At 36.7% G+C, this 13,222-nt stretch overlaps 2 protein-coding genes across 10 annotated transcripts in view; one reads left to right on the forward strand and one right to left on the reverse strand.

Annotated features, from left to right (window-relative positions):
• Positions 1-13,222, reverse strand: part of VWA3B (von Willebrand factor A domain containing 3B) — a 68,377-nt gene that overhangs the window by 17,328 nt on the left and 37,827 nt on the right. For all 7 annotated transcript variants that reach the window (XM_065075492.1, XM_065075466.1, XM_065075481.1 and 4 more), the window contains 6 exons: positions 12,761-12,942; positions 11,956-12,093; positions 10,760-10,799; positions 10,483-10,639; positions 6,315-6,430; positions 3,458-3,508 (listed from right to left, as the gene is read on the reverse strand). In XM_065075492.1, the coding sequence (XP_064931564.1) occupies positions 3,458-3,508; positions 6,315-6,430; positions 10,483-10,639; positions 10,760-10,799; positions 11,956-12,093; positions 12,761-12,942 (684 nt within the window). The remainder of the gene's footprint in view (positions 1-3,457; positions 3,509-6,314; positions 6,431-10,482; positions 10,640-10,759; positions 10,800-11,955; positions 12,094-12,760; positions 12,943-13,222) is intronic.
• Positions 274-2,378, forward strand: LOC135580466 (uncharacterized). 3 transcript variants are annotated; one of them, XM_065075521.1, is made up of 2 exons: positions 274-1,703; positions 2,056-2,378. In XM_065075521.1, exons 1-2 carry the CDS (start codon positions 289-291, stop codon positions 2,093-2,095), a joined length of 1,455 nt encoding a protein of 484 aa, XP_064931593.1. In that variant the 5' UTR covers positions 274-288; the 3' UTR covers positions 2,096-2,378. The 3 variants fall into 3 exon arrangements, with proteins under 3 accessions (XP_064931593.1, XP_064931600.1, XP_064931592.1); XM_065075528.1 differs by having other exon boundaries at positions 2,077-2,377; XM_065075520.1 differs by having other exon boundaries at positions 2,108-2,377.

A 13,222-nucleotide genomic window follows, 5' to 3' on the forward strand; every position in this document is an offset into this window, starting at 1 on the left:
CTTCCTTCTCCTCTAGGAACCACTTTGTACTGAAATTATACTGGCTGGTATAGTTATTTAGCTAGATTTTGTCCTCTGAGTCAATTATTCATCTATACTCAATATCAAGTTAACTTATCTCCTGAGTTGGATCTCTCAACCATTTTAACCACAAGCACAATATTACCACTTCTCTAGTAAATGTGAATTTCCTTAGTATCTGAGACAGCCTTTTAATACACACTAGTGAACCAGAGAGCAACTCAGCCAATTCTTGCAGGATTCCTGTGACCAAGTTAGTAGACTTTGATGACCTCCGCCGGTCGTACTATTGCTCATGGACAATTAATTCATGATTTGCTGCTCGCTATCCAGGAACCACGAGAAATTGCTGTTATTTACATTCCTGCTCATACTAAACGCCTTGATTCTTTCGCTCATGGCAACGCCTTGGCCGACTCCGCGGCGAGAGCGGCAGCAGTCCACGATGCATCTCCTGCTACGACTGTGATTGCTACCCTTCTTCCTTTTCCCGTTGGTCCTGCCCTTTATGATGAACTGGATGAAGAAGAGCTCAACAAATGGAAACGCTGGGAAGCAACGCAACAGGACGGCATCTGGAAACTAGGTGATAAACCCTTATTGCCTATGAGGTATGTCCTTCCTCTAACTCGCTGGATTCACGATCGTACTCATGGGGGACCTGAAGCTGTAGCTTCTAAAATCCAACAGTTGTGGGCAGCGCCTGGAGTTTACAGTGCTGCAAAACGCCTGACTGACTCTTGTACTCTTTGCAAGAAATATGGGGTCACAAAGGTCACAACAGTCCCTGGCAAGCGGCCGCCTGCTTACTTTCCTTTCCAGAAACTGCAAATTGATTTCGCAGAACTCCCCCCTTCTATGGGATATAAGTACATTCTTGTTATTGTTGATCAACTTTCGCACTGGGTGGAAGCCTTTCCTACTCGCAAGAACGATTCGAAAATTGTGGTTAAGACCCTGCTTCGTGATATCATTCCGAGGTACGGTATCCCTGAAATTATTGATTCTGATAGGGGACCGCACTTTACTGCTGCTGTTCTAATGCAAGTTTATGTTGCTCTTGATATACAGGCTGCCTTTCACACGCCCTACCATCCACAATCTTCTGGTCAGGTAGAGCGGATGAATCGCACTATTAAAGATCGTTTGGCAAAAGTCACTGCAGACACAGGTCTCAAATGGCCTGAAGCATTACCGCTTGTTTTATGGGATCTTCGTACAACTCCTCATGCTACTACTAAACTCAGCCCTGCTGAAGTTTTGTTCGGGCGAGTTTTGGCAGTTCCGTTTACCTTTATGTCTGCCAAAACTGCCCTCCTGGAAGGGGACGAGGCAGTAACGCAGTACTTGCTCTATCTGCAAAACAGTTTTACTCGGATCAGAAATTATATGCATTGGTATCAAGGGGTGACACCAGAAATTCAAGAATTGCGTAACCTATCTCAGATTGTTTTACAGAATCAAATGGCCTTAGACATTTTGCTAGCTTCGCAAGGAGGCGTCTGTACCATGCTAAACTCCAGTTGCTGTATGTATATCGATCAGAGTAAGCAATTGATAACTGAAGTGGATAAAATCTGGAAAGTTAGTCATGTTACGCAGCAAATTCAACGAGATGACGCTAACTGGGGTGTCGCAGACCTGTGGCAATGGATGACTTCCTGGTTTCCTGATCTCGGAAGGTTAGTGAAGAAGATTTTGATGATTGTCATTGTCATTGTAATTGCCTTTGTGATCATTTTTGTTTTGATTCAATGTATGTCAATGTTTTGTAATTGTTGCTGTAATCTCTTGAATCAACAGAAGCTTTATTATCGTTATCAGTAAATTGGGAAATTTTAAAGAGAAAATGGGGGACTGTTGTAGGAAAATAGGAAATTAGGATTTTAGGCCTATATCAGTGTTATAAGCTGTGCTGCTAAAGCTGAAAGTCTCAGCTTGTCCCCTGTACAGTCCTTACCCAGAACCATGAGCGTGGTTACCTTATGCTTGCTTTGTACCTTTAGTTAAGACATTGATAAATGCTATTCTTAGGGTTGCTGATTTCTATGCTAGACTGGTGAACTATGGATAACAAATGAGACAGGTGGAACTTCAAAAGAAGCCAGCCCTGCGACCCGATGACCTGTCGTTCGGTACTTGCCAAGAAAGAAGAAGTGGAACCCACAGACCACTGGAACGGAAGGAACCTGAGGATGTCGACAGTGATAGATATCGACAGTGATAGACAGTGATAGATTTTGCTTAGTTGCATAATACCTGTTAGAACCCTATATAATGACTAGTTATACTGCTGTATGATTGTCACTCTCTGAGGAGGTGACCCAACGCTGCTGTTCCTGTGAATCTTCTACAATAAATACTGCTCAGAGTAACCCACAAGAGTTCGAGTCTCTATCCAGCGCCTACCTACGACCTTTTTTTTTTCAGACTTCCTTACCCTCTCCCTTCAGATTATTAACGATTTTGAAACTGTGTTTTCATCCTTTTGTAATACATGAATGTGATAATTTGAATTGTAAATTTAGAAAAGAAATATTGCACAATATTAAAAATTTTAATATTCTACTCTAGCAATAGACTGTACAATTACTAGGACATTTTTTTTCCTTCATTAAATAATTGGCCATATAATACCAACAATAAAATATTTTGCATACCACTTAGTCAACTTTCTATACTCCACAACTCATTGTCTACCAACAGATATCTATTTCCTGTTTATAATTAATACCGTTCTTTTGTTTAACAGCCTTTGCTTCCTCTGCAACAGAATGGGGTTTTGGTTCTCCTTTTTGATGATAGAACTGTGTATTTTTTGCTCATTAGATTAAGTCTTCTTGAAAGCATTCTACTTTTCATTCCCACTTTCCTGCCTAGAATATTTCACGGCAAGTCAGTTTTCACTAATTGATCTTCACTTTATCCTCTGAAATAAACAGATGCTAACTTCACTGATGTCAGCCTTGTTTATACAGTTGCCAGCTTTCTAAATCAGCATACAGAAATATTTCCAGTAGTACAAATTTCCAGTGTGACTTACAGTCACAGTACATGCTGTAAATGTCCTTATTATACCTTTACAAACCAGCCACTGAAGTGCTCTTTACCAGATGAGAGAAGATTTACCTTAATGCCAAAGGCAATGAATGACATGCTGCCCTTCCAAGGCCCTGCCATTTAACACTGATTAAGAATAGACCAGCACCATTCAAATGGAACACAAGTCCTTTCCTTTAAAGATAAACAGCACTGCAAGAGGAAGTCCAGAATTTAATATTGCTCCATATCACATATACATTTTTAAAAGTAAGGTATAGTTATGAAATACCTAAAAATAAAATCAGTTGATTATAGAAATATTGATTAAAAAGTATCAAGTATTTATGACCAGCCTTTCAGAGGTAAGTTAGAAAACCAAAAGGTGATAGCTTACTTGTCTCTTTCCTGCTGAGACAGGGCTCTCCAAATGACCAGGTTTAGGCGCCTATTAAAGAAAGCAAAGCAGTTTTTGAGGGAATGCAGTTCCTTGTGCATTTGCCTATCTCATAACCAGCAAATAAACACACTTTCTTAACATATCTGCACTGATTTGTATACCAAGAGCACTGTGTCATCAAATTGTATCCTCATCATTCATCTATGAAATTATCAACTGCAAGAGAAGATGGGAAAACAGCATCTCCCATCAAGTAGCAACATGACTATGTCAGGGTCATAGAAGAATTAATGGCAATCATTGCTGCTTCCTGCCAGGCATTCCTATGGATGGTTCTCTTCAGCACCAGCAAGTCAAATCAAATAACAAAACTGATTAAATGCCAGTTAAGCTAAGCACAGTTCTTCCAATTAAACAGTTGTAGAAAATTGTACCTTGAAGGATACCTGTTAAGTTAACCCTTCAGTTTTGCAATTTAGGTTTCTACTTCATTAAACTCTGGCTATGAAGAAAAACTACCAACAGGAAAACAGAACTGCTTATCCCAAAGCAATGCAGTTTTGAGATCTTTTAAAAGCACCACTAAACTTTCTGCTTTTGCTTTTAAGACATAGATTATAAATTCTTACTAGGTCACCTAGCCTGAAGTTTTTTTCTGTTTATTAACTTCTCAGACAATTAAGCCATCACTCAATTACTTAATTTCTTACTACAGAAATAAAACTCTACTGATGATCCTAATTGCCATAATTATACACAAAAACTTTCAAACTTCCTTTGGAAATACAAGAATAAATTCATTGTTAGGAAAAATTCAGATGTTAACCATTAGACTTGCTAGATTTACTGATGCATGTGCAAAAAAAAAAAGCTCATTAACATCAGATTTTTAATATGAATTTCTTATTGATTTATTTTATCTACTAGAAACCAAACCCAAGCATTTTTGGAATGCAAATTACTTAGTTCATTCACAATCTGCAGTCTAAGCATGCTCCACTGCCAATTTCATACTTCTAAATGTGCACACTCATAACTAACTCATTTGTAAAAGCCTCTGGCTATAGACATTTTGAGTCTTCCAGCATTTTTCTCCTTCAACACTGAATATTCTCTTTGTCAGAGTAGCAAATTTCTGCCCTCACCACTTTACACCCTCTTCATCTAATGCTAAGGTCAGTCTGTGTATGGGGAAGATATTGTCATGCTTGTTTCTGTGCTTGAAACCTGCATGCCCTCACATATTGTCCATCTATAGAAGTCAGAATAAATTTGTGACCAATCACTATTTGCAAAGCAAAACTGCAACTTTTGCAAATTCAGTTACTGTAGAAGTACTGTGGCATTTACAGCAGAATAAATTTGACTGAGTTGCTGTTTCACATGTGAAGGAAAAGCAATGAGAAATTTTCTTTTATATTGTCAATTATAAGGATCTCCAGGCAGATCTCTCTTCTATACATCTTTTTCACAAAAGTAGGGAGCTCAATCCTACTATTTTAATACAGTGATTCATTGACCTCTATGGATAAACATAAGTAAGCCATACTTCCAGTCATTAAAGTTTTAGGGAAACTGTGAAAATGCTGTCAGCAGAAGATCATCAGAGTTTAAACAGAAAACACTTTTATTTCCCTCAAAATTTAAGTCAATACATGTAAAATATTCAATGGTATGGCACAGCAATGAAAAACTTGAATGTTTTTTGGGAAGTCACCATCAAAAATATACCACTCAAACCTTCTGCCAAAATGAGTGAGAAGTCCAGATTACTATGAGTTCCTTATCAGCCTGATAAAAATAGTATTGTCTCAGTGACAGAACACGCAGAACAACAGATTTTTCTTCACTGAATTCCATTAAATATTAGACTTAGCAAGCAGCATTTGCAAACCATAATTCTTGATTTTTACCACAAAAGATGTAAACTTTTAGAAATAGGAAATGGGAATGAAAAAGACAGCTATTACATGCTTTAAAAACAACTGGTGTGATCATAGAGCTACAGAGAAAACAAACAAAGAAATAAACAAACAAGCAGCCTTAAAGGGCTCAGTGGAATTTGTCAAAAAACAAAGACTAAACATTGTCATCAAGGGTTTTTTCATCATATAAAGTAATTACATCTGTAAATGTTATTAGAATACAGCCTGAAAAGGTATCTCATTTATTAAAACCATTCTAGTCAAAGGTCTCATAAAGTTGCTGACTGACATTAGCAGTCAAATAATTGTATTACATAAAAAAATGCACCAAGTTAGATCAAGGAAACAAATAGCTTAGACATATAATGTCCTTGTCCTATTTACTTCCGATGTGCTTCTACAGACATTTAATTAATAGGTACAAGGCATATCTTTCTCAAAAAAGAAAAAATCAATTAAAAGTGTCACTATCTTATAGGTGTTTCAGTTATACTCTTTCATCCATAGTTAGGTGCTAGGAACCTGGCAGTGAAAAGCAAGCCACTAATTTAAATGCCAGTCTATGGATTTAGGGGTTACTTGTAAGTTAAAAGTCTAGCTACTACTGTATGTTGAGGGGGAATTCCTCTCTAGAGATGATTGCTTTCAGGTTTATTCCCAGAAAGTAAAAGTTGGGGTTTTTTTATCATTGAACAAACAAAACCTGAGCAACATGTTCTTTGTTATCTCATTGCCTGTTATCTGTTTCTTCACTCTGCATTTTTTTTGAAGAAAATAAACATTTCTCCTACTGGTTGACAGTGGATTAAAGTATGTCAATGTGCAGAATTACCAGCATTAGGCAAAGCATGTGTGAGCAAATATCCACTACATAAGAAAAATCTGAAATTAGATGGCAAACATGATACATTTCTGATGAATAGACTTGCCTTTCATAGGATTTAATTGCTTGTTCCAGCTTCTCTTTATAGGCATCAAGATTCACTGCCTGGGGATTAATTAGTGTGATTCGCTTCTTGTTGCTAACATGCGCCAACGGTAACATCTATTATACAATAAAAGACAAAGACTTAGTTTATCATTCAACTTTTTCTCCACCAGAATAACTGAATGTTCATGAGTCCATGTACAAGCATCAGAATGGACTGAAGGAACACTTGAAAACTGCAGAAAGAAAGATCTGAGCACCCTAAAGAAATGTCGCAATTAAGACATAGTTTCCAGCCTGCTAATAAAATCTTCTGAAATGATGCAATCACTTGATGCAGAAGTTGCAAATGAAGATTCCTAGGTAATAGTTAATTCTAACTAAATCAGTACTGTCAAAAAAGTCACTCTAATAATGGAAGGGTAGGTAAGAAGGCAGACAAGCATGTCTGGGTCATGACAATATTCCAGATTGCATCGCTTTAAAATAACATTCTCTTGCACTTATTAGGATCCGATTGTGTCATACAGGTGTGATAGTTACTTATTTAAGTGTATTTAATACTCTTATTCTGGAGGACCATATTTTCAAAGGAATTTGAGTACTAAAGATGGAGAGAGAGACACTTTTCAACATCACACTGATCACCAAAGAGTGAACAGGGTGGATATTGCTCACTGAATCTAGTCTTAATTAACCACAATAATGCATAGGAACCTAACTAGGTTAGTCAGAATCAGGAACTTCAATACCTTTCAAATCTCACAATACAGCATTTACATCAGTCAACTTCACTATAAAATAGAAATTCAAACAGTTACAAGTAGACCACCAAAAGGCAGAGAAAAGGGTAGAAAAGGGATGATGAGAGGAGGAAAGATGCCTTCCAAGCTCTCAGTCCAAAGTCCCACCATCCTTCAACCCCTTAAATTAGCAGCTCATATAAGAAAAGGTATTTTATATATCAATGTCCTAATGATGATTATAAACAGAAAAAATCCAAGAAAGAAATTGAGAAGACAGAGAACGTTACTCTCCCCCAAACCATCTTCAACACATATGGTTGAGTGGGAAGCTGCTTTAAGTGCCTGCCTGAGATCAGGATATAGATGACATAAAGATGGATGAGATTCAATTCAGATATAACTAAAACCCCTGTTGGGGAAATAAGGCAAGCAATCAGAAAACAAAACCATAAAAAGAATTCTTTAATTGAGAACATTTTTCAGCGATATTTTATTTGTGTTTGTATCATCACAGACTGGCTGCATTCCAAATTACTGCTGTATGACCATTTTTTCAGGAGCATGGTGGGATTTCATATTCCCCTCTCTTTCTGAGGACATCTCTCTGATTAATAAATCTGTGTCACATCAGTGCCAGACCACATCAAAGCTCCTCGTATTAAATTAAACTTAAGATCACTTAGAAACTCAAGTTAATGGGAATATGTCAGTGAAGTATCTTGCCAGAGACAGATGAGGGAAATCTCTGCCCAGAACTGCGAGCCATGACATCTGGCTGCCTGTCATCACCGGGCAGAGTTTGAAAGCTGCAAGGCAAGGAACTGAGAAGACCTGTCTTCCAGTTCCACACTGCCATGGTTGTTGTCCACTATGTTACTCAAACCAAGTTTATAGGAGTCCAGCGCATAGAAACCCTCTCCTCTAGTCCCTACAAATTCCCAGAGTAATTTCAAGTACAACCAGCATCATTTGCAAAATAAATATTCAATACAGTCTGATAAACACTTTGAATAGAATATGAGGGGCAAACACAAACATATTATTACAGTATTGAATAATAAAACCAGAAGGGAATGTGTCCTTAGCAAATAGTGAACTTGAAATATTATGTGTACTTTGAGAGCAATGAAAACTGCTCATGAAGACAAGTGAAATTTGACAGATAGAGCTGAGAGAAATCACAGGGAAGCTTTTGTAGTGCCAAAATGTTTTGTCATTTTCTAAAATAAATACTTAAAAATTCATATCAAAAGAATTCCCCTGTTTCAAAATGGCTATTATTTCAAAATGAAAATTTCAAAATTTTAAAGGCAAAACCAAAGCACAATAACCCTAGAAAATTTTTTCTTCTTTTAGACCAAACAAGATGTTTTTGTTGGCTGAATCTGAACTTGATTCTTTTGAGCAAAGCATTGAGCCAAAACTCCAAAAGTTGCAAAACTATAATTAAGATGCCACAATCTGCAACAGATACTCAGGTGGTTCTGTAGGGGAGGTTAGCTCCAGAACAACCATAGTGTAATTTAGATGAGCACCCATGTCATTTTTTTTTTCTGAATATGAATATGATGGGTAGTTTAATGAATTAACCTCTTTGAAATAGCCCCAGTGAAACTGGCAGGTCACACAGAACTGAAAACAACAGGTCGGCCTCTTGTTAATGAACAGTTGTCGTGGAAACATTTTGCTTGCTGCATCTCCAAGGTGAGAAAACTGTTCATAGTTATTCTGTCATCACTGCTAGCAAACACTGAAAATAAAAATTATACTATCTCCAGAAAAGCAAACAAGGATGTCTGCATTCCACACCAAGAAAACTAAGATCTCAGAAAGAAGAATGCAAAAATATCTGTACAGTTATTATCTTCAGTGAAGTCTTCTGAAGTACTGGAATAATCAAGATTCTAAATCAATTTGTTATGTCTCCCATTTGAGCTCTATGTCTAGTCTCAGAACCTATTTTCTGCTTTTCCTTGACATGCTGTCATGACGCTTGAGGGAGAGTGGGTTCCATAGCTCATAAATTCTACTGAGTCCACTACGTGTGCAGCCCCCAACCTTATTTTCCTTTCTATACTGTTTCAGATCCAGAAAAATCCATGCCTCTACACACAGAACATTAATTCTTCATAGCCTGAGAAATTCAGTGCCTCTATACAATTAACGGGCATCAGTAGATACGAAAAAGTGGTAAAAATTATATATTATTTTGTGTTTATAACCCTGAATCTAAAAAAAGCCCATGGATCACTGTTTAGATTCTGTACAGAAGCTGATCATTCTAAGAACACTGAACTTAATTCAGTCCTGAACTAGACCACCATAAGCTCAGAAAGAGTTATGTGAAAGTCACAATGTTTTTTGTTTGACATTTCACTTAGAGTAGATGTTTCGTAATCATTGAATATCTGAAAAGCTAAAATGTACATTTTTAATGTTTTTGATACAAAAAGCCATCTTTTTATTGCATACAAAAAAATTTGTCACGTCAAAAAAATCCTTAAAGATCTTGGGTTTGACTTAGTTTTACTAAAACAGAGGATCTGGTTTTGCTTCCACAACCTGGGTGTTGCTTCCACGATCTGAGTGCTATAACAAAAATTCCCATTCCTAAATTTAAAAATCAAACATGAAAACTTTAAAATGTACAAATGTGTACATTCATTCTAAACATTTTACTTAGCTCTATATCACATCATATTCCAAAACCCTTGCTCATGCTGTATTATTTAAACAGAAACTGTTTAGCTTTTTCTTTGAGTATTGTTTAAAGAAACAGTTTTCATTAGTTAAAACGAGCTGCCAACATATTCATAGGACTTTCACAGGATGCAACACACAAGAAGAATTAGAGCAACTTGCCACAAAATTGATTTCCTTTAAGTGGAATGGCAATTAGAACCTCATAATAGACAATTCATTGTCAATTTTGTATCATCTCACAATTGCCTCAACCTATCAAAGTAAATTTTTTTAATACTTTTCAAAAGATCTTAGCAGACACATGTAAACCTTGAGAATGCACAAATCCACAAACTCTGCACCTGCACAGTTTTCCTAATGATTTTATGGACCTAAAATACATACTCCAGTGAATTAGTATGTATCAGTAGAGGCTGTGGTGCTCAAGAAATTGGTGAACACCTGATGGCTGCACACTGCCATCAACTGGTAACTGTGAAAGAAAGATATATAGCTCTAAAAGTTAGAGTAAAGTCTGCAAAAGATACTATTAACTATCAGTTTTAGCTTCCACTGATGCATGAATTAACATTCAGATATGCATTATACATTTAGTGCACATCAACCACCTACAATGAACATTAGAGAATGCAATTATGACATTTATAGGAATGAATTAAAAAATCTTTTTTAAAACAGTGCCAAGTTTTATGTTTCACTGAAAGAGTGTAAGAGTTTTACCTCGTCAAATACTTTAGAAACTACATGCTTGTCCAGAACTGGGATGTATTTGGTACCATGAGGGACAGCTGTAGGCGCTAAGGCATCCATGATGGTGAGTCGCCTGGCAACCAAGCCATGTGTCTTTAACCAAACAGCCGAAGAGACGTCTAGAGAACTGGAAAAAAGAAACTGTAAGGTGTAGCACAAGGTAGAAACACATTTGAGAAGTTTGAAATGACCGAAGAAAAAGATGAACTATAATTTTTGTGATGTATCTATATATGCACACACATACCTTTTAGATATCCTTTTCACAGCTTTCTGCATTTTCAGATCTAAGATAAAACATTTGTATTTCATTATCTCACAGTTTTTGTGCACACAAAAGCATACATAAATAAGCTGGCATATAATAGCATGATGGTTTTTATTTGAGCCCGCTAGCAGCGTCACAAAGACTACACAATAATGTCTATTTCAGCTGGTAAACTAATCAATGAGAATTATGTTTCCATCTTTCTTGGTACTTGATCAATAGTAACAATGTTACTATATGCCTCATGAGCCCTAATGAATCAATGAGGAAATTTATAAGATAGGTGGGGAATAATTTAATTAAAAACCAACCAACCAACCAAAACCACAATCAAACAAACAAACAAATCTTTGTATGTTTTTATTTCTTATAACTCAAAAATAAAGATTAACCAGTTTATTCCCCAATTGAAGATGTGTACTATCACAAATGAGATGGCCAGGAGTGGTTAATTTGAGGTATACTGCTATAAACGTCTGTATAAAAGGCATATAAAGAACTAAAAATAAGATGCTGAAATGTAAAAATGTCAAACATCTTCAAGTATCATAGGTGAGGTTTTAGAACAACTTAGAGAACCTATCATAACGTTCAGAGTTGCATGAATTACTGAGGGAAATGAAAACTATTTGGATGTGTATCTAAGCCTCATTGTAAGTATTTTTGTCTCGACATACGCATCTGCCTCAGAGAACATGTTTTTTGCAAGTCTAAACATATTGATAAAGTTCAAGCTCATTTTACATTGTTATCAGAGAATTAAAACCACCACTTACAGCTTTAACCTCAACATTGAATATAACTACAAATTACTGCATTACAGGACCAATCTATTACTGTGTAACAAGATTCTCAAAATCTATTCTGTTAATAAGAAGCAACTGTGATACCCTTTCAGCAGTCTAAGGTGAAGCAGCATCACAGCTGCTGCACACCGTGGACATAACTAAGCTGTTGTAAATTCAATAGTTTGGGTGCTGGCAAGATTCTGGCTGCAGCTGTGAGGACCTTGTTACAATCCCCTGCTGCATGACCAGCTCCCTGCATCTCTGCTGCGTTCCAGCCCTTTGTACCATGGGTCTGCACGGTATTGCCTCAAGTGAGACACCATTAGTTACAAACACAGGAGGAGAAGTGTTATTGTCTGCCCAGAGCTTCCTCTTCTGTCAACTTGCCTTTGAAAACAGTTGTACACTTCACGCTCTTTTTGACAGGAAAGGTCATTTTTTCAGGAGATATTCCTTCCTCTGAGCTTTCTTCCCTAGATTTCACACTGTGGCTCAGGATTCGCAGCAGACTCGTCTTTGTTTGCTCTGCAGGTGTTGAACGGACAAAGAAGGAAGAGTTAACTTACTGCTCAAATACATGCCTGGGATTTTTTAGTTCCTCTTTGGTGTCTAGTCCCAATTTTTAAGGGACTGCCCACACACGACATCAAACACAAAATTACTTCAGTACTAATTTGTACTTTGCACTTTCCCAAGGAAGAAGACTTCTTTTACATCAGCTGGGTAAACTCAATCTCAGACTGCATGCAAATGATACTTCAAAGAGAAAAATAGCGTTACAGGTGTAGTAAGGAGAAATATTAGTGTAAGTAATGCTGTAACTAGTGAAATATAGATCAGCTCTTCATTCTTGCCAATGATGTACTTATTTGGAGTAAAAGAAATAAAAAATTAATATCTATCTATCTATCTATTTATTTATTTATTTAAAACATTCTGTCAAAATAATTTCTATTTTACCACAGGCATGTGATAAAGCATAAATGAGCAGACATTTGTCTGTTTGGGCCAAACGAGTAAGACGTCTGAAAAGTAGAAACAAAGAAAAGTTAGATGGAATTTCAGAAAGACGGTTATTTAAATCATCAAAGGCTTCATTTCTTCCTACAGCGAGGGATGCTTTTTGCTATTTTCAACACAATCTTTTCAAGATAGTGAATAAATTCTGCTAACACTTTGATTTTAGCCTTACCTGCGTATAATGCTTTTTTCCTTCGGGTTGGACTGTCAGCAGTGGTTTGCCAGGTTTGCTGATGTGGTGTCAGCGTTGGCTCTTCTGAAGCACAGCACAGCCTGCTGCTAAGAGTAGCGCTCAGCTCTTCAGCATCTTTGGTTCCAGAAGACACCACATGTGTCTGCTTGTGATTACTGCTTCTAAGTGACAAAAAGAAGAAACAAGTAAGAAATTATCTCAAACATATATCACTGGTTTTAAAAAAATGCTAAGCTAATGTCTTCTGGTAATTTAAATGCTCATGTCAAATGCTTCCAACAATGCTTCTCTGTTATCCTAGTCTGCATTTCAAAGGGGAGTTCAAAAGAGGTCAAAAAGTTCTCAGTTTTTAAAACTATTTAAAAATAATTTCTTAGTCTGTTTAAAAGATGTTCATTACTTTCAAGGCAACACCCTCATATGTTTTTAATAAGGTCAGAA

The sequence above is a fragment of the Columba livia genome, chromosome 1, assembly GCF_036013475.1.
Source record: "Columba livia isolate bColLiv1 breed racing homer chromosome 1, bColLiv1.pat.W.v2, whole genome shotgun sequence".
In the NCBI taxonomy this organism is placed as follows: Eukaryota; Metazoa; Chordata; class Aves; order Columbiformes; family Columbidae; genus Columba; species Columba livia.